Source organism: Pogona vitticeps, chromosome 2, assembly GCF_051106095.1.
Source record: "Pogona vitticeps strain Pit_001003342236 chromosome 2, PviZW2.1, whole genome shotgun sequence".
Taxonomy (NCBI): domain Eukaryota; kingdom Metazoa; phylum Chordata; class Lepidosauria; order Squamata; family Agamidae; genus Pogona; species Pogona vitticeps.
In genome coordinates, this window is record NC_135784.1 from 28,961,435 (window position 1) to 28,983,183 (window position 21,749).

The 21,749-nt window shown below is 43.7% G+C and overlaps 1 protein-coding gene across 2 annotated transcripts; it reads left to right on the top strand.

Annotated features, from left to right (window-relative positions):
- Window positions 1–127: 127 nt before the first annotated feature.
- On the top strand, window positions 128–20,281 carry LOC110091289 (nmrA-like family domain-containing protein 1). Of its 2 annotated transcripts, none has more exons than XM_072989095.2 (5): window positions 128–315; window positions 1,469–1,701; window positions 10,033–10,282; window positions 12,907–13,097; window positions 14,981–16,273. In XM_072989095.2, exons 1-5 carry the CDS (start codon window positions 270–272, stop codon window positions 15,149–15,151), a joined length of 891 nt encoding a protein of 296 aa, XP_072845196.2. In that variant the 5' UTR covers window positions 128–269; the 3' UTR covers window positions 15,152–16,273. The 2 variants fall into 2 exon arrangements, with proteins under 2 accessions (XP_072845196.2, XP_072845197.2); XM_072989096.2 differs by lacking the exon at window positions 14,981–16,273 and adding an exon at window positions 20,138–20,281 and having other exon boundaries at window positions 148–315.
- Window positions 20,282–21,749: the final 1,468 nt, after the last annotated feature.

The following is a 21,749-nucleotide window of genomic DNA, read 5'->3' on the forward strand; positions in this document are numbered from 1 at the left end:
TTGCTTCCTTCTGAACAGCCACAGGAAGACGCCGCCAGGTCTCCGCCCCGTTCTGCTCTTGGACAGTGCTTTTGCTTTTAATCTATGCTTTTTGTTTTAAATCCTCCACCACCACCACCACCCCGCTCTGTTCGGCCACAGCTGCAACCGAAGGGGGAGGGGAAGGTCCTGAGGCGAGTCAAGGACCTGTGGTTTGGAGGCGGAGTGAGTTTCGGAGTTTAGCCAGATTCTCTGCTCGCTGTAGCGTCGGGTGGGAAAAGGGTCCCGTGATGGAAGCCACTCAAAAGAAGACAGTCGTGGTGTTTGGAGCTACAGGTGAGGAGGGGGACCCCAGTTTCTCTGTCAGGCATCTGAAGATGCCCCCCCCTCTGAACGTCGGGAAGGGCCGCCCCTCCACCGAGAAAGGCAAAATGAGGCGCCCCGCGTCCTTCAATAGCTTTGGGGAAAGAGCCCAGCAGGCGCCGGGGAATCTGGATCGGGACCTTAGGAGTTGCTGGGTGACTCTGCGGTATGTGGTGCTGCTGGTTTACGGCTACGTTTTCAGGAATAGACACCAACAACGATAACACCAAATAACCAGCCGCTGCAGTTACGACAGAGGCCAGCAATTCTGGGAATGCCTGTTAGTTAGAGGGAGTTATTTGTTACTTATTATAATTACAGTAGTAACCTTACCCCAAATGGGAGTGGCATGGACACTGGTATCCTTCTCTCCCTGAGGGAGGATTTGCTGTAAGTAGAGATCTGGATTTAGAGCTAACAGTATGCTTAAAGTTAAAGGGGGGAGGATCCCCTTCCAAAATAGCGAAGGGTTGGCAATATTTGGGTTCTAGTAGGACGAGGGTGGTTGGGATTTTAGTTTAGCAGAAATTGTAATGTTATCAAAGGGCTGGAACGATTCAGGGGAAAGGGCGACAAGGTGAGAAAAATGTGAAAGCAGGAGGAGAGGAAGAAGCAACGTGAGAGGTATTGACTCAGTAAAGGAAGGCACAACACTGAGTGCAGGGTGTGCATATTAAATTTGTGGGTGGCACAGAATTGGAAGACAGAAACTCAAAAGATCCTGATAGGCTCAAGCACGGGGCTAAAAACAACAGAATGAAATTTAGCCGCCCCGAGTAGACATGGTCTAGAGGGGCGGGGTATAAATCAAATTAATAAATAAATAAATAACAGGGATAAGTACGAAGTTTTACATGGGGGGCACCAAACATGTAGGGGAATTGAACTCCCAAATTCTGGCTCCACAGCCAGACACCTAACCCACTGAGCTATCCAGCCAGCCAGCTTAGTGAACTTTATACAGCCCATGATTTATACAGTCCATGATTTAAGGGCAGCGAGAGCCAGCCTCCCAGTGCAACTCAGAGTGCTACCACCACAGTCTAGGTAGTATTATCTGGACACAATCCTGTATTTTCAGCAAAAAGAAATTGTTCCGCTATTGACCACCTCTTTCCTTTGGCAGGTGCACAGGGAGGTTCGGTTGCTCAGGCCCTCCTGGATGATGGTACTTTCGGTGTCCGTGCTGTGACTCGTGATCCCAGCCAGCCAGCAGCTCAAGCCCTGCTTAGCCGTGGAGCGGAGGTGGTGAAAGGAGATCTAAATGACCTTCCTGTGTTGGAGCAGATCATGTTCGGAGCCTATGGAGCCTTTGTGGTCACTGCTGGGGATCCCAGCAAGGAGCAAGAAAGCAATCAAGTAAATCAAATACAGGGGAGATAGTTCCAACCACTCTCTGGCTGAAATCTTGTTGGCATAGCATCTAGCCTGTGGAAAGGTGATGGCAGCAGCAGCAGTGAGAGATTTTTTTATAATAAAGAAATTTTCCATTCTCTCCTTTGGCTTTTCTGATTTGCAAATATTGCTTTCATCACATGGAAGCCATGGGATAGTAGGAGGAAGGCATTTATCAGCAAAAATCATTCCCTGCCAGTAATACATTCCCTGGCAATTCTTAGGAATGAAAGACTTCCTCCTCCAATCCCATGGCTCCCCCAGCTTCCACTTGATACAGGGGAATATTAATGGGAGTGATAGCCATGAGAGTGAACTGGGGGGTTGTCTGTCATTATCAAAAATTTCCTGCTCACATCATCGCCCTTGTACAGGTGTAGCTATACCAGCAGGATTTCAGCCTGGTGTCTGTTGCATGTCTGCACTATGAATATGATCTGGTTTGACTCTGTCTGGAATCATGGTAATTGTAATTATGTAAAACCTAAACAATATATGGCACTAACCATGCAACTGACCCGTATGTGTTGGGGGTTTTAATGCCTCAATTTTAAAAGCACTTTCATTTGCAGGACTATTTATATATACTGTATATTTCACTGAATCAATGGGACTTCTTACATAAGTGTTCACGCAAGAAATTTTATTTGTTCAGGATGTCTGCTCTAATTAGAAGTAACAGTTTTATTTAGCCCATAGGAATTACAGTGGACCCTCGATTTACAGACGGCTTGACTTACAGATTTTTCGAGTTACAGACTTCTCTGGCCGCAAAATTTAGATTCACCTTGCAGCCGGAGAATCGATCAGAAAAAAACCAAAATGGAACAAAAATAAAACAAAAATGGCCGGTTATGGGATTAATTGGTTTTCAATGCATTGTAGGTCAATGGAGACTTGACCTACAGACTTTTTGACCTGCTGCCAATATGGATTAATTCTGTAAGTAGAGGATCCACTGTATTTCAAAGGTTGCCTATATAAATATAAATATCTTAATTTTAGCAGAAACACTGTACATATTGGTAAAGAAGACAGCGGCCAGGTGTTATTTGTGCATTATATTTTACATAGGCATCCTTCAGTCTCAAGAGACTATGGTAATGTGCTCTGTATAGAGGACTTGGAACAGCGTTTGGTTGGGAAACGAAGCCTGGCTGAAACAATATGGAGGATAAGCTGTTACCCAAGCAGCAAATCCCCCCTCTCCACATCACTGAATCATCATCATCATCATCATCATCATCATCATCATCATCATCATCATCATCATCAGTAGTAGTAGTAGTAGTAGTAGTAGTAGTAGTACAGTGGTGCCTCACACAGCGAGGTTAATCCATTCCGGATTAATCTTCGCTGTGGGAAACATCGCTCAACGGAACAGAAAAAGGCATTGGAACGCATTAAACAGCATTTAATGCGTTCCAATGGCAGCAAATACTCACCGTTGTGCGATGTTTCCAATGGCCCGGCAGCCATTTTCACGCCCTCCCCTCGCACAACGAGGGCGCAAAAAGGCTGCGCGCGGCCATTTTGGGGTGCGCAGTGGCCATTGTATACCCGCCGAACAGCTGATCGGCGGGTTGCTAAGGTAAGGTCGGTAAGCGAACGGCTTACCGACCTTCGCTCTAAGAAGCAGCCCCTATCTAGGTGCCGTTTTGCGATCGCTTTTGCGATCGCAAAAACGTCGCCATTCTGCGAGTTCGTTGCTCTACGGAGCAACCGTTGTGCGGGGCACCACTGTATTAGTATTAGTATTATGATGAGGGATCCTAGGCCAGGATCCAGCAATTAAGACACGGAGACAAGTGTCATGAACCAAAAAGCTCTTCTCACCCAAGTGAGAGGTTTATTTTATAGTACAAAGTAAACAATACTACATCTAGTAAGCAATGCTAACGAGCAGGTGCGTTATCAATGTTTTGTCTTCATGCAAGGCCTTGGCTCCAGATAAAGGCAAGATGATCTAATTGTTTTCTGGCTACTGAATCAGGGTCAACATGACCTTTCCAGTCGTGGTTTGCCAGCGATCTAGACGAGGTCACATCTCCCCCTTTTCTTTAGCCGTTGATAATAAACCTGTCGAGGTGATAGTGGTTTTGTTTTGGAGCATGAAGACATGAAAAGATTGAGTAAATTTGGCAGGCATTGCAAGAAGCAGCAAAAGGCAATTAAAATGAACCCAGACATGATAAGCCATTGCACTACCTTTCGAATCCAGCCCACAGGTAACCAGCTCCAGAGAGCATCCCACCATGCTGGACCGATTTGCTCTTTGATAGAGGCTGCATAACTTTTTAGAGTGTTGATCTGTTGTTGAATTCTATGACTGTTGTCTGTTAGATTAAAGCAACACATTTCTTTTATGGCTTCACAGCCCAAATGCTGTTGTAATAATAGATAATCAATAGCAGCCCGATTGTCCAAAATGGCTTGTTGCAGTTCCTGCTGTTCAGTTGCCAATAAACTGATAGCAGTGGAAGTAGTGTTAATGGTTTTTGCTAATAAGCAGGCAATTCGTGCAGTGTTGCGAGCATTTACTTTTACCATAGCTGGTAAGCCTACAAAGCTTTGTAATATGAGTGATGTTTCTGGTACAATTCCATTGGAGACTGCCAGGGTTCAGAACCCCCAAAAACCTTTGAGTGGGTACAGTTTATTATGCGGGCACATGTATTATTAATAGCATTAGCAACATGAGGTGTAAGTACCTGAAATGCTTCTGCAGGCAGCTGTTGTTGAATAGGTCCCCAATTCGGTAGAGAGGAATATTGTATCTGTGACTCATTCATGAATTTACTTAATCCTGAGTCAGTACCAATATTGCCAGGGGCTTTACAGACTGGAACAAGACAAGTACTTAATAAGCCATGTATGTCAGGTACTTGAGAAAGACAGAAGTCAGTAGTGTTAACCTCCTCAGCAAGACGAACCCAAATGTTATATTGCAAGCGATCGTGTAAAAGCAATGCATGTGTTGGTGCACACAACATAATTGGAAAGATACAAATAAAATACATTACAATAGTAAGAGCAGAGTTATAATTAAGAATGGTGATAATGGCGGCCAGAAAATTCTCGGGTGTAAGTTCCATCTGAGTAAATTGCAAAAGTCCTGCGGCCTCTGCTGAGAGAGTCTTAAGGGCACCCCATGTCACAGGTGGCGGCTGAGGCTCCTGCTGTTGCCATCTCTGTTCCCTTGGTGTCATCCTGGGACTGTTCTGGCATGAGCTGAAGTCTGGGATTGGAGTGGTCAGATGTCAAGGCCACAACATGATGTGGTTGCACCGAGCTGGCACCCACAAGGGACCGTCTGGAGTGTCAACCGCCACGTAATCAGCCAACCTGGACCTGGAGGCTTCCGATAGCGAACTAAGGGTTGGACACCTAGAGTGTCTATGAACACAAGTGGTTAGTTTGGAAGAAAAAGGAACAAAGGATTTAATAAAAAGATAAAGGACAAAGCATTGATGAACGTTAAACGAACGTGGAAGCCTTTATTGGACTTTGTAGGTCTTTATTGGACTTTGTAGGTCTGTGACTGTAATAAAGAATGATGATATATAGATAAGGAGACCTTTAAAACTTTGAGTATGAACAATTATTAATGCAGTAACTATTGAAATGATTCTTAGAAGGAAGTGAAGAGAATTGATGCAAGAGTGAATTCTTTATACATGAGACCATGGATTCTTTATTCATGAGACCCATCCTTAGGGATAGTCCAGGGATAATCCAGGGATAATTCCCCCTTTTCTTTTAATTGTGCTAAGGCTGACTTAATACCAAAAGTATCCATGGGCCATAAGTGAGTTGGCTCTAAACCATGTGGATTGGGATAGATACGTAAGTTCAACTTGATTAGCAATATTAAAGACTATTTACAATGAGATTGAATTCTTGTCTAGTGAATTAAGAAAGACTAAGATAGCAGCAGCCAACTTTGCTCTTTGAGTTGTTGTTTGCGGTCCTGTAAACTTGGATCTTTCAGAAACATGTGAACACAGATAAAACCTGATCTTGTAATTGTACAGTTAGCTGGCATGAAAAGAAAATTTAGATAGATATCTCCCAATGTGGAATGTTCTAATTAGGGAGGTATTCAAACATTGTCACATATAGTATAACTCCTTAAAGCTTTAAACACAAAAACATGAGTGTGGTGTGTGAACAGCTATGTATAAACACTACAGCATTTCTTCAACCTATCTACTGGGCTTAGCTTATATACCCCTATAGGACCTAAATATGGAAAGATACATAACCAGAATTAGCTAATAAGCTCTATGTTTTACCATCAGCAGAACCATTGCAAAATCCATCTCTGCGCAATCAGTGAGTCATAAGCATCACCTTGTTTCCATTGCTAGGAGTGCATGAACACAGCAGACTGCTACAAGGAAAAAGGCAGAAAATGTTAAGGTACACAGAACTGTTGCATAGAAATATCTGGAGAATTAATGTTAAATGTGCGCTTTCCACAATTTCTGTCCTGTAGACTTAAAAAGAAATCCTATGCTTCAGGGTGATTCCTTATTGAGTACACAAGATATTCAAATACAGTGTTGGATCACATGTCTTAAAGCAAGTAACAATTAAAGTCATAGAAAAAAATTCAAAAGCTGTCACGTAACAAAACCTCGAGAAGATGAACTGTCTGTGAAGAGAATACAAGATGCTGGGAAGAAAACAAATGGTTAATTGACAGAAAACACAGAGAAGCAGGCGCTTGTCTTTTGGAGAATTCAACATTACCTGCAGACAACAAAAAAATTAGCAAAAGTTGATTACGGCACTATCTGGAACAAGCTTTGGCAACACAAATCTGTAACTGCTTTAATGCGGGAGTACAAGTTCAAAGGAGTGTCTGATAAGTGCATCTTTCACTAATTGTGATCCTATCCTTCTAGTTATGGATGAAGAAGAGAACTGTAATTGACAGCCGTGGTATAGCTAAGATTAGTAGACCATCCACAGATGAAGCTGTTGAGAGATCATGTGTATACAATGCTAAAACTGACATGCAATAGATGTGTTAAAGATGCAAAATTTTTATGCTCTGTTTATTTCCCTCTGAGGCTGCACAAGCATATTTACAGGAGTTAAGTGTTAACAAATGATTCTCTCTTAGACTGTCCGAGATGAATAGCATTCTCTTGCAGAACGCCCAGAATCGCTGATAAGAAGTCTGGGCTTTACGCCAGGCTATGACCTAGAGTTTTCTACTTCACAGAGCAGGGAAAACAATGCAGACTTTATGTCCTAGCAGGCTGCACTGTATCCGTGGATGAGATTAGACCCATCACGCTGAGATGTTTAGGAAACTACTAAGCAATGCAAGGTATGATAGAAATTGTACAAATAGCTGGAAAGGAACAATGCTTTCATGTTATAATAAATATGAATACTAGCTTCCATACATGTCCCAGTATTTTTACTGCTGGGTCACTAATTAAATTACCTGTTGATGAATGACTGGCCTCATAACAAAAATTACCTATAAAAATGCTTAGGTGGCATCATGGAGCTGTCCTATACAGACTTGAACAGCCATAGACTCAGAGCAAATTTTTAACCCTATGCAATAATGGCTCTTTGACAGTAATCTCAAGAAAACTTTTACATCTGTTGAATTTATTTTGCCTCTTATTACTGTAAGAAATAGGGACAAAGCTTTCGGATTTTCTGAGCTTTAAACTAAGAATTGTTTCTCTGAAATTCAATACTTATTACCCTTTAAACCTATTACCCTTTAACATCTGACCAGCTGATAAGACAGAAGAAAGCGCTCCTTAACGACAGCATTCCACAGAAAAGAACATAAACAGTTCCTGACACAAGCAATCATTTACTCGGAGATATAGCAAACTGCATTTAGCAACCATGAGATCAACTCCTCTGGAGGTGTAACAGCTGCCCCCTTACTCAGAGACGTAGCAAACTACCTGCACAGAAGACACACAGCAAGCTTCCCTTGCAAACATGACCTGAAATAACTCTCGCAAATCCCCTGGGGGCTGCCCTGGGGGCTGCCCTGAATCCCATTTCTCTGTGCTGTAATGTGACCCCATCAGCAATGTGGCTGGTGCGTCCAGACCTGGCCAGAAAGGATGCAAGCAGTCAGCTGTTTCCCCTGTCTTGGCTATCTCTGGTCTTTGAAGACCATCAGTGGCTGATGCAAGGTTAATTTTCATTTGCTTAGGGCAAATGATTCCTTCCTCTTGTGGCAGGAGACCCCTGTTCCAGTCACTAGGGACTGGCTGTTGGACAGATGAGCATTTGGGGAGAGCCTCTGTCCCTTTGTCTGTAAGACTGAGTTGCAGTTCACAGACCCCTTGAGATGGGAGCAAGTCACAGCAAGCAGAAACAGCTGTCTCATCTCTCTGAGCTAAAATCACACAGGCAGGGTCCAACACAGGAGGACTGCGAGGCATCCCAGGCTGTTCCGCAATTATCAGGGAGGCCGAAGGGAGAGGAAGAAGAATTTGAGGGAGTTTAAACAAATTACTTTCACCTTCTGGAGCAAAAAGAATGTTACGTTGACTCACTGGGGTCTCTCGTATGCCAGATACTACACAACCTTCTCGAGAACTCTCACTTAAAGTTTCAGTTTTTTCCTCTACAGGAGCAGACGGTAAAGGATCTAAATTTGGTGGAGGCAATGCTGAAGAAGCAGCAGCAAGGGGGGCCGGTGGAGGCAGCGCTGTAGAAGCAGCGGGGGGGGCTAACACAAACTGCGGAGACGAAGGTTTTTCCTCTGCTCCTTTTAAAAGCAAATTGTAGTTTCCATGAAATACAGAGAGTGCCTCATAAATAACTTTCCAAGTTAACAAACATGTAATACTTGCTCTTGGCTCTGACTGCAATTCTTTCCCTATCCTTTGCCAAACTTCTAACTTCAAACTTCCATGCATAGGATACCAAGCACAACTCTGATCTATCTCACTTAACAATTCCAATATTTCTTTATCTGACACTTGTCTCTTGCAATTCTGCTGAACGAGCCTACTTAGCTCTCGAGCGTGTTGCTCCTGTTCCATTAATTCTTTGCCTGATACTTGCCATCCGTCATTTTGCCTCACAATTAACTCTTCAGCATTCTGATGCTGCTCTTTAGTAGATAAGCAACCCATACTTACCCGGGGAGCCCGTGGGCTGGGTGCACGAAGACTATTCCAGTCGAGGGAAGCAGGGTGAATGGGAGCTGAACCTACATCAGAAGAGGTTCGGCTGCTGGGAGCTGGATGATCACGTCGGGGTCACCAGCTGATGAGGGATCCTAGGCCAGGATCCAGCAATTAAGACACGGAGACAAGTGTCATGAACCAAAAAGCTCTTCTCACCCAAGTGAGAGGTTTATTTTATAGTACAAAGTAAACAATACTACATCTAGTAAGCAATGCTAACGAGCAGGTGCGTTATCAATGTTTTGTCTTCATGCAAGGCCTTGGCTCCAGATAAAGGCAAGATGATCTAATTGTTTTCTGGCTACTGAATCAGGGTCAACATGACCTTTCCAGTCGTGGTTTGCCAGCGATCTAGACGAGGTCACAGTATTAGTAGTATTACTACTATTACTACTATTACTACTACTGTATTGCTATTACTATTACTATTACTATTATTACTATTATTATTATTATATTTATATTTATATCCCGCCTATCTAGTCAATTAAGACTACTCTAGGCGGCTTACAACAAGAATAGTCCAATAGAGAGGCAAGAGCCAATACAACCGGTTCCAGGAGTTGCTGGAACGACATGAACTGCCTCCAGGACTCCAGCTCCGGATTTTGCCTCGAGGTTAACTCCTGAAACCTTTTCCATCAGTGGATATAGCCACAAGGCAGTGGAGGTTTGAAATTGGAGTTTTCCTTCCCCTATTTATTTATTCTATTTATATCCTGCCTATCTGGTCTTTGCAACTACTCTTGATGGGCTGCCTCCCAAGGCTGATGAGCCCCACCTACCCGGCCTGCTTCCTCATGGCATGGAGGATGATGGTGGATAGTTCTGCTGCTTGGCAACTTCCAAGGATTAGAGCTGTCACATCTTAGGGTTTCTCTCCATGCTGATGTAGAACAGCACAGTTAGAAAAGATGACTTCAGAAAAAGAACGCCCCTTTGTCAGAACAGCTGGATAGCTCAGTGGTTTAGGTCTCTGGCAGTGGAGTTAGAAGCTGGGAGTCCGATTCCCCCACTCTGCCTCCTTGTCGAGGGCTGGACTCCATAAGATCCCTTCCGGTTCTGCAGTTCTAAGATGAGGATAATAATTTCCTTTGCCTTTCTGCAGGGCAGGAACAGCGCAGAGGCTGCCAAACACCAGGGTTTGAAACACGTTGTCTTTAGTGGATTCGACCATGTGGAGAAAGTCACGGGTGGGCGCCTGAAGGTGCCATTTTTGGACAGCAAAGGAGAAGCGGAGGCCCATTATCAGAAGCTCGGGGTGCCCTTCACAAGCGTTCGGCTGCCTTGCTTTTATGAGAACTTTCTGAACTTCTGCCCCCCACAGAAGGAACCCGGGAAAGATGTTTACACTATAGGTATGGGGAGAGTATCTGCCAAGGGTTCCCCTCCAAATTTTCCTACCTGGTCTTGCTTCTAAACAGCACCAGCCCAAGCTTATTTTGCATCCTGAAACAAAACGCATGATGAGACTCCCCCCAAATGTAGCCATTAAATGCCGCTTCAGCATGGAAAATAGGATTGCCGACTACAGTGGTGCCTCGCTTAGCGATCGCTCCGTTGAGCAACGAAATCGCTTAGCGACAGGGTTTTTGCGATCGCTTTGCGATGACCGCAGGGAAGCAATGATCGCAAAGCGCCCATTTTTGCACAGCTGATCGGTAGTTTCAAAATGGCCGCCGGGTAAACAAAATGGCTGCCTGCTGTGTTTCCTCACTTAAGAGGCGCCAAAAATGGCCACCCCTATGGAGGATCTTTGCTTAAAGGTGAGTTTTTAGCCCACAGGAACGCATTAATAGTTTTTAATGTGTTTCTATGGACTTATAAATTTCTCTTAGCAATGAAATCGCTTAGCAATGTTTTTTTCGGAATGGATTAACGTCGCTAAGCGAGGCACCACTGTATCTTGTCGAGTTTATCAGAAGGCCAGAAACTCAGGACAGGCAATATTGTACCCACAACACTGACCTGTAATGCCATGCCGCTACTGTGCCACCCTTAGCAGGGGCAGCCTGTTGTGTTAGCTATATAAGCCACTAGATGCCACAGCCTTTGACAGCCATGTGCCAGCTACAAATTTAGGCTGATAATACTTTTGAAGGTCAGTTCCTGGGGAAGAGCAACCAATCTCCTCTATTTCCTTTAAATTCCCTAAGCAGTGGATCCCAACCCAGGCTCCCCAGGTGTTCTGGCACTTCAGCTCCCAGTAACCGCAGCTAAGTATGCCCAGTAAAAAGGTATTCTGGGAGTTATAGTCCAACAATGTCTAACAAGTTGTTTTCATGGAGGTGGCTACTCCTGTGTGTGGTAGCAGATAAGAAGTTACCCCTTTACCAGTATGGAAGTAACATCCAGCAACCTGTCCAGTGGATGCTATACAGTAAGATCGCTGTATCCCTGTTGCAAGATCTACTGTGGATGTTGCAAACCGCGGATAATAGCAAACCCTATGATGGCACATGATTATTGTTATATATAACAATGTTTCTGGTTCTATCTCTTAGCCAGTTCTGGTAATACATGTTGGAAATATGTATTTGTGGTTGTTTTTCTTTAATATTTTGAGGCTGTGGATAAGTAAAACCGCTGATACTGATCCTCCAGATACGACAGACCTACTGTATATAGAATACAGTGATGCCTTGCTTAATGATTACATCATTAAACGGCAAATCTGTTTGACAATGAGGTTTTTGCGATCGCTATAGCGATCGCAAAACTATGTTTTAATGGGAGAAAATCGCTTTACTATGATCGGTTCCCTGCTTCAGGAACCAATTTTTCAATTAACGATGGTTTAAAAACAGCTGATCAGTGGCTCTCAAAATGGCTGACCGCTGCACAAAATGGCTCCCCACTGTGTTTAGGACATATTTTTTGCAAAACAGGCACTGGAAAATGGCCGCCCTATGGAGGATGATTAGGTATTTAGCCCATTGGATGATTAGGTATTTAGCCCATTGGAACACATTGAGCAGTTTTCAATGCATTTAAATTGGTTTTTCCCCCCGCTTGATGATGATTCCGCTCTACAGCGATTTCGCTGGAACAGATTAACGACGTCAAGCGAGGCACCACTGTATAGGATGGAGACTTTTTCTGCCTGAAGCCAAGTACTACCCTTAGTTCTATATATACAAGCCAATGAACTGATAATTAAATCTTACAATAACACTGGCTGCTGTAGAATATGAATAGGAGGGTACTTCTTATAAAAGATTCCTATACCTGGCCGGTTGGGCACTGCAGAAACCAGGTTAGGCTGGTAGTTGTGATGTCAGAGTAAAAACCTCTTCCCTGTTTTACATTGGTGCCTCACTTGACGACAATTTATTCTGTTCAAATCGCTGTTAAACTAAATTGTCGTCAAGTGAAAGTAAAAAAACCATTGAAATGCATTGAAAAGTGATCAATGCGTTTCAATAGGCAAAATACCTCATTGTGCAGTGAAGATCCTCCATAGGGCGGCCATTTCCGATGCCTGTAAAGCGAAGAATCCATCCTGAACACAGCGGGCGGGGGGCATTTTGAAAAGCCGGTGATCAGCTGTTTTTGATCATCATTAAGTGAAAAATCGATTCCCGAATCGTCATCAAGCAGATTTTCCCCATTTAAACATCGTTTTGCGATTGCAAAAAACTTATCATAAAGCAGATTCGTTGTGGAGGGGGTAATCGTCAAGCGGGGCACAACTGTATTCTGAACTTTGCAGGAGCTGACCCGAGTGCTGGACCGTATGCTTAAAATAGTTCAGACTAAACTCCGGAATTGGTTTACCAGACCATAGACAGCAGATCCATCAGCCTTCCTTTGTGAGAACAGAATCCTGGATTAGATAGAATATTTGATCTGATCCTGCATGGCCTCTCCTCTGTCCCTATGCTTTAACTCTTTGGAACCAGCAGATCTTCAAACTCCAATGGATTTGAAAAACTTGAGGCATAAGTTTAAATCAGTGTATGAATTAATCTTTCTTTTGCAGCAATTCCCATGGGTGATACCCTCATTCATGCCATGTCTGTGTCTGATCTGGGCCCTGTGGTTCTCAACATCTTAAAAGCCCCTGAAATCTACATAGGGAAAACCATCAATCTCTCAGTGGAGACGTTGACCGTCCAAGGTTTTGCCAGCATTCTGTCACAACACTTGGGAAAAGACATCCAAGATGCAAAGGTAAAAGAGGATACTGACTGGGAACAGTCTTGCTGACTCTCTCTTTATCAGTTGTGCCCATTGTTTGTGTTTGTGCATTTAAACAGATGAATTGTTTTGTGAATACAGTGGTGCCTCGCACAACGGGTGCTTCACACAACGATGAATTCACGCAACGATGGATTTTTCTGATCAATTTGCTGCCTCACACAGCGATGTTTCCTATGGGGGATTTTCACAGAACGATGTCTCTTTTCCCTCATTTAAAAGTGCCTTAAACTGTTTGAAACCTGTTTTAAATGCTTGGCATCGATAGTCCAGCTTGTGAAAGGTATGCAAACTTAATTTGGTGTTGTTCTGAGTCGTCGTTAATTTTGGTGATTTTTTGTTTTCTGCATTGAAAGCCATTAGACAGACCATTCAATGGCTTTCAATGGAGAAAACAAAAAATTACCAAAAATTAACGAAGACTCAGAACAACACCAAATTAAGTTTGCATAGGGTTCAGGAGGTGGGCTAATGATTGCAAGCATTTAAAACAGGCTTCAAACAGTATAAGACACTTTTACAGGAGCGAAAAGGCACATCGGAAAGGGCTCTTTGATCTCCGTTTCCCTGCTTTTGAAGCTCTTTCCGATGTGCCTTTTCGCTCCTGTAAAATTGTCTTAAACTGTTTGAAGCCTGTTTTAAATGCTTGCAATCGTTGGCCCACCTCCTGAACCCTATGCAAACTTAATTTTGTGTTGTTCTGAGTCTTCGTTAATTTTTGGTGATTTTTTGTTTTCTCCATTGAAAGCCATTGAATGGTCTGTCTAATGACTTTCAGTAGAGAAAACAAAAAATCACCAAAAATTAATGACGACTCAGAACAACACCAAATTAAGTTTGCGTACCTTTCACAAGCTGGACTATCGATGCCAAGCATTTCAAACAGGTTTCAAACAGTTTAAGGCACTTTTAAATGAGGCAAAATAGACATCGGAATGCCATTCAAATGCATTGAGTCGGCTTCAATACATTTGAATGGAGGAAACATTGTTTCACTCAACGATGTTTCCTATGGGGATTTTTGCTCAAGGACGGCAGTCCGTTCCAATTGGAACGGATTAACCGGTTTTCAATGCATTCCTATGGGAAATGGTGTTTCACAGAATGATGTTTCATACAACGTTGATTTTTTTGGAACCAATTAACATCGTTGTGTGAGGCACCACTGTATATTTTTTTTCTAAAATAGCAACTTTGCAAACATCCAGATTTTCAAGGTGAGGTACAGTTTTCCCCTCACATGTCTTAAAAGGTAGACTGACAAATCATGTACACATATACTCTATCTGTTACAGAGTTTTGAGTTTCTCTTAAAATCTCCTTTTTATTACACAGTAGAACTACGGAGATCTATGTAGGAGAATAGCTACAAGTTCCTCAGAGTCCACCCCTTTCTCATTAACTGTCAGAGTCTGATTAACTCTTTCTGAGACATTTGAAGGAGAAAGAATGAAAAACATGTCTTTACTTACAGTTGCTAGAAATCAGAATTTTCCATGCTGCTTTCTTGACTGCACACATACTTAGGACCAACCAAACAGATCGACAGCAAATGAACAGCTGCCACCAACAGACAAAAGTGAAAGAAAGAAACATTCCGCAGAGAGGCAGGGCTCTCTTTAGTTAGTCATGGATAGACAATCACCCCAGTCAAAAAAAGGTCCCCCCCAGTCATATAGATTATAGATAACATGCAAGGTTGCAAATAAAACTCCTGACAATATCGTGCCACGGATGTTGTGCAGAATTGTGTCAGCTGCAGCCTGACAACAAGTTTAATGATTCATCAGTGAACAATGGGTGGGATGTTAAGAAGTGGGAAAGGCATCATTGAAAAAAAAATCTTTTGTTTGCAGATCTCGGTGGAAGCCTATGAGCAACAGGGTCCCAAGGCCTATGCTGACATGTACCGATACCTCCAAATGAAGACAGGTTATGATGAGGCCTTAACCTGTCAACTGAACCCCAGAGCCAAGAGCTTCCAGCAGTGGGTAGAGGAGAATAAGCTGAAATTTCAGGATCTCTGAACATGCTGTGAGCCCCCCCCTCCTGACCCCCAGTGGGTTTAAGCGACTTCCCTCGTCCATTCTCTATTTCATCAATGAAACAGATGGAGTTTGCCACAGAACAGGGTTTATTAAACTAGGCAACGAATCAGGAACGTCCTCAGCATGAAACCATCTTAGACTAGTTAATGTTACTATCCAGGTGCTAGCTTCTGTGTCCTGTACTTCAGGGCCTATGACCTCAGAAGATGTGTCTCCTAAATGGGTCCATACTGTCAAGCCGGTCAGTGGGGTCTCTGGGATTGACCCAAACAAGGAGAGGTGCTGCAAGGATGGTTTATAAGGGATTCAGGTTCTTCTAAGTCCTCTCTAGATTCTAGGTGATATGCCTCTGTGCCCGAGTTCTGTGATGCATCATCCAGTCTTCATCTTCTTTCTGCTCTCTCTCTCTCTTTTTCTCTCCTCCTGAGGAAATGTTTTATACCTAGATTGCTTTTTCTACCTTGATATTCCCCACCCTCCTTGTTTCTTCTTGACTACAAGCACCCATTCGCCAAGGTCTTTTTCCCTCCATCAGGGGCTGTTCCTCCATTCCTGGGCTTTTCCCAGGTCTTGGATTTTTTTTTTCTGTGCCTTGCTCCCTCCGGCTGTTCCCAGGTGCTGTTCTTCCCTTATGCCTCCTCCTGAGTCTTTGGGGTTTACTGGATCCTCAAGGAAGTCATACTGCAATATATATATTGTGGCAGTATGTATACACAACTTTTGTGTATGTATACACAAACTTTCATGTGTATACATACATACACATATATGTACAGTGGTGCCTCGCTTAACAATGATAATCCGTTCCAGCAAAATCGCCGTTAAGCGAAAACATCGTAAAGTGAAATAAAAAATCCCATTGAAACCCATTCATTGCATTCCAGTGGGGAAAAAACTCACCGTCCAGCAAAGATCCTCCATACGGCGGCCATTTTCGCTGCCTGTATAGCGAGGAATCCATCCCTAAACACAGCGGGGAGCCATTTTAATTAGCCGGTGGCCATTTTGAAACCATCGATCAGCTGTTTTCTAAAACATCGTTTTGCGAAGAATCGGTTCCAGAAGCAGGGAACCGATCATCACAAAGCGAAATTCCCCCATTTAGACCATCATTTTGTGATCGCAAAAAGATCGTTGTAAAGCAGATTCATCATCATGCGGGGCAATCGTAAAGCGAGGCACCACTGTATGTATACACACACACACTTTCTTTGCCTTCAAGGGGATGGAAAGGAAAATAAAAAAGGAGACACTCTGCCCTGTCAGTCCTCAGGACTCTGTGGTATAAGAGGACACACTCTGGCATTTTCCTTTTATGTCTGAAGAAGTGGGCGTGACCCACCAAAGCTCAAATTAAAATATAGTTGTTAGTCTTTAAGATGCCACTATGATTTTGTCTTTTGCTTTTTTTGTTTTGGTCTCATATTATTTACACAGACTATCTTCACATTTTGTTGCCACTGAATTTTGGCAACACCAGCAGTGGGAACCTGTGTAGCTATCCCCAAATATTAGTGATGACAGAAGTGGTGAAACCTCTGGCATCTTGTGGGGTCCCCTGACACAGTCCCTGCACAGCAGAAGTTGCCACCACCTCCTCCTAAAGCTAAAAGGCCAGGCAGCTGGAGAGAGAGGCTGTGAGAATCCTTTCCGCTATTCACAGAGTAATACGATCATTATTCTGTGCCTTGGCCCTGCAGCATAGATCTCTGATAGTTATTTCCACTTAACAGGCAGGAGCCCAAGAGGTCATGTCAAGAAAAAAGTGACTGCAATAATGTGTATTCGACCTTTATTAGACTCCCCAGTATCAGGTTGTCTGGGATTGTTGACAACCCAGACAACAATTGAAATATCTTTAGAAGAATAGGAACTGGCTTCGCAGTCCATGTCACATAGAGCTGTGCTCATGTTTGAGCCGAAACTGTTTAGCAGAAGCCCTCAAGCATTGTGAGGCAGCTGCAGCTGCAGGCAGGCAGACACCATTTCTAGCTGCTGCCAGTTTCAGCCGGTTTTTCCATGCCACCATGGCCTGTATGCTAGCCGAGGACAGGTCCGTCCTCTGCGTACTGGGGCAGTGGTCTCCAGCAAAATGGAAGGCCTCAGTACCCCTCCCTTTGCACAGTTTCATGCAAAAGTGTCACTTTAATGCTTGAGGAGAATTTATTTTGGTTGTGAGCCGCCTAGAGTGGTCCTGAGTTGGCTAGATAGGCAGGATATAAATTAAATAAAATAAATAAATAAATTGACACAGAACTCATTGAAAGCAAAGAGAAAATCAAAACCTCATCCATGCCCACAATTAGCAACCTGAACATGAGGGACCGGGGCTGGGGAAGTGAGACAGCCAGTTCAGTTTGATTCTCCTGCCTATCCCAAGTAACCATGTAATGATAGGTAAATTGCTTTACTCTCTCTATGGGAACCACCACGTCCTCATGCATGGAAACTAGCTAACTAGCTGTGGGGATTTTTGTAACCAGGTTTAGGAGGTCCTGTGCTAGCTCTGAATGAACTCCTTGAAACTATCCATTTCAGGTTTTCTATTTTCACCCAAATAGAAGTGTGACACATAACAGTAGTATCCTGCTTCTCAGCCTTCAGAATGATGGGATGGTTGGACAAAGGCGGAGAGGCAGTTCCGAGTCAGAGCGATTGGAAGCGTGTTTCCTGTGACTTTACCCTGAAGTGAACAACGACAACAACAAATGATCTCTCTGCCAGTTTATTCCGGCAGCGGGAACAGGTCCTCAGAAAACCTGGTGGTACGGCCTGCTTCCTTTCTCCCACTTTTGTAGCTGGAAGGAATCGTTGCTGCCTGGGGTCTCTTGACCGAGGAATCCAGTAAAGCTGGTTCTTCAGCATGATTGATAGGATGGCCCGGAGTCTATGATGGACATCTAGCTGTTTTAAGGAATGAAGAAAGAGGGAGGGAGAAAAAGGAACATGTAGAGCAGCAAAAAGTAAAAGCAGGGCCTCTATTGCAGAATTGAGACTAAGGTTCTTAAGAATGGGAAAAGACAGCTGGAACAAATCCCTCTACATCTCAAAAAAGGGCTATGGTGCAGAGAAAGTCAGAGCTATGTATAGAAAAAGAATTGTAACTTTACTGGTTTTTTGACCCAGTCCGGCTGTAGGGGAAAGGATAACCTTTCAACTTGAAACAAGCATATTTCATTAGTCCCAACAGGGGGCAGCAGAGATATCTTTTCCATTGTTTTCATAAGGAATGGTAAGATTTGGGAGCAAATTTTGACTTGAATTGCTTCTAAATTAGTTGACAGCCTCTGCTTGATCTCATTGGTACACAGGCACTTGCTGTACCATTCCTTAGTCAGTTACATCCAGAGACACTCGTATTAAGGCCAGCAAACAGAGCATAGAAAGTCTGCCTGCCGTAGCAATGCTGACCAAAATGGCTTCCCTGTGGTGAATCACAGAACCATAAAATTGTAGAGCCAGGGGGGGAATCTTAAAAGATGATTGAGTCATACTGTATCTCCTGAGGGACGAAATCATTTCTGCTGCAGCCAAAACAAAACATCCAACTACAGGACTGACTTGAGTCAAAGGGCAAAAACTCACACTGCCTATGAAAGCTGACAGGACCCGCAATTGAATCATGTTGTGACGCTAGTGGCAATTCAACAGCTTCCATTATGCCTGAGGACAGCGGGTAACTCTGTCAACAGAGAGGAATGGCCAGAATACTCTTCACACCACATAGCATCTGCCATCTGATGCAACCACCTCACTCTGCCTCATCATCATAGGCGTCCTTCAGTCTCGAGAGACTATGGTAACATGCTCTGTATCGAGAAGTGTCCTCTTCAGAGCATGAAGCCTGGGTAAAGTAGTATGGAGGATAGGCTGTTACCCAAGCAGCAGATCCCCCCTCTCCACGTTGCTGAAATGGTCCAATGGAAAGGCAAGAGCCAATACAACTGGTTCCAGCAACGTTGCAGGAGTTGGCAGAACGACACGAACTGCCTCCGGGACTCCGGCTCTGGATTTTGCCTGTAGGTCAACTCCTGAAGCCTTTTCCATGAATGGATATAGCCACAAGGCAGTGAAGGTCTGAAATCGGAGTTTTCCTTCTCCTACATGGGCTGCCTTCCATGGCTGACAAGCCCCATTCTACCTAATGGTAGAAGAATCCTCCACCAAGCACTCAGTGGATAGATTGGTGACACTGAAGTGTGAACCTTTCCATTCCATATTTTTGGCAGCTGCTGGAGAAAGAGTACAGAGATCTACCATGTTGGCCTCAGTCTGTGCTAAGAGTATGGCAGGATTTGTGATGAGTTGTTAACATCTTAAATGACTTCTCATTGTTTAGTGGCTCACTGGTGCATTTTGGCTCCCAGATTGTTGCCAAATCCACAGAAAGACCAGATATGCAGTTCTGTAACGTCTACGAGGGACTAGAGTAAGTTCCTACAGTGTCACCATGACTAACTGCTCTTCCACCACAGGAACATGCAATTTACTGGGATTGTGTCCAAACAAATCCACTTCTGTGTATTCACGAAGGCTTTCACAGCCAGGATCTAATGGTTCTTGTGGGTTTTTCAGGCTCTTTGGCCGTGTTCTGAAGGTTGTTCTTCCTAACGTTTTGCCAGTCTCTGTGGCCGGCATCTTCAGACGACATCACTCTGTGCTCTGGTGCAGTTTGCTTGGGAGTGGCCTCTCACTGACCACAAGGCACTCAACTCCCAAGCAAACTACACGAGAGCACAGGTTGCTGTCCTCTGAAGATGCTTGCCAAAACGTTAGGAAGAACAACCTTCAGAACACGGCCAAGAAGCCCGGAATACCCACAACAACCATTAAATCCACTTCTCTTCAATTCAAGAAAACTGCTTTTGTTTAGGAGGTCTTAAGAAATGTTTACAGAAAAGCTAAATGAATCCGTGTCTCTGCTGAACAGTTTCAGGTCTGGGTGTTTATTTATTGTTTTCTTAGTGTGTTCGTTGATGTCTTCTGATTCGGAAGCTCTCTTGTGGACATCAAGCCATAGCGCTGAACTCTACCCCCCTAGAACACTCCTCCTCTCAGGAAGAATGGAAAGTCATGGAAAAGCACGGAAGAAAACTCCGAAGTAAACAAGATAAGACATTAAGAAAGCTCTGTTTTATGAACTCGGCTTTGAAAGAATTAACACTCTGACAATAACCAACAGTGAGAGAGAAAGGGAGGGATTTCCATTAGAAGAGCCGAATCTTTTCTCCCTCCTTACCCCTACTTCAAACTAAGGAAACACAGAGTGGTGCCGTCAGGGCTAGACTTTGGGGCAGAAGTCCACGGACCACTGTTTGGAGTAAATCCGTAATAAGCACTGCCATCTACATATGGGGAAGGGGAAGTTTTTGAGGCTGTGACTACACTGATAAACCAAATGGGAGTGATTCGGCATTTCTGTGACTTGATTCGCAGCCTATTTTATGCTTTTATTCGAATCGGGATCACACAGAGAGTACAGATTGTTACAGTGTCAATGCCCACACTGGCCACTCAGTCCAGTGCAGCTTGATCCACACCACAACCTCCTTTCCTTTGACCCCACCCTCGGTTGATCCTTGGCCCTCTATTTACGGTTCACTGTAAAGCCGATGGGATGTTTAAAGTCTTGCATAATGTTAGGGAAAGGGGGCAGGCTTCCAAAGTTCTCCATAATGCACACGTTCATACACGCAAACTGAAGAAACATAACAGTCTGCTGTAGTTAGTTTCCAGTTTGTACTGATGTTTATCTTCTTTTTGTGTGTGTCTTTGCACTAAACGTCGGTGACAGTGTCACCGAACCTACCAACATGAATCTGACCCAACTCCGGGAGGCAGTGGAAGACAGGAGGGCCTGGCATGCTCTGGTCCATGGGGTCACAAAGAGCTGGACGTAACTTAACGACTAAACAACAACAGTGCACTAAACGAATGTATATCAGTGCAATGATAAGGTGATCTAGTGCTAAACTTTTTTGTGTGATCTAAAACTGGAATCACATTTTCTACATTTGTATTCTGTACTGAGCACACAGCTTCCTTTGGTTTTGCTTGTTGTTACTATTTGTTTTTTGCCTGAAAGGAGAGGACTTCTAAAGAACCAAGAGCTTGCCATGTTAATTGTTCCTATCAGGTTTCTCAGACAAAAAGAAAGAAAGAAAGAAAGAAAGAAAGAAAGAAAGAAAGAAAGAAAGAAAGAAAGAAAGAAAGAGAACAAGAGACAAAAATGTGGCACCTTAGAGATGCAATGGCTTCTCTTAATGAGAGCTTTCCTGGATGAAGTTGTGGAAGAAGATGTGGCAAGAAGGATGACCCCTTATGCCAACTGGGAAGAGTCTCTAAAGCCGGCACCAATCTCTATTTCCATTCTGGGGGAGCTAGTTGTGATCTCTGCAACACAAAAAGACTTCTCCATCAACAAAAAACCACTGAAGGATGGCTTCAAATACATTGTATTCCCAGATTCCTTCAAGGCAAATTTGCATCAAGTGGTCAGAAAAGGCTGGGATGCTTTCGAAAAAGCAGATGTCAACATGGATACAATCCGTTTGCTCTGATTTCCTCAGACATTAGA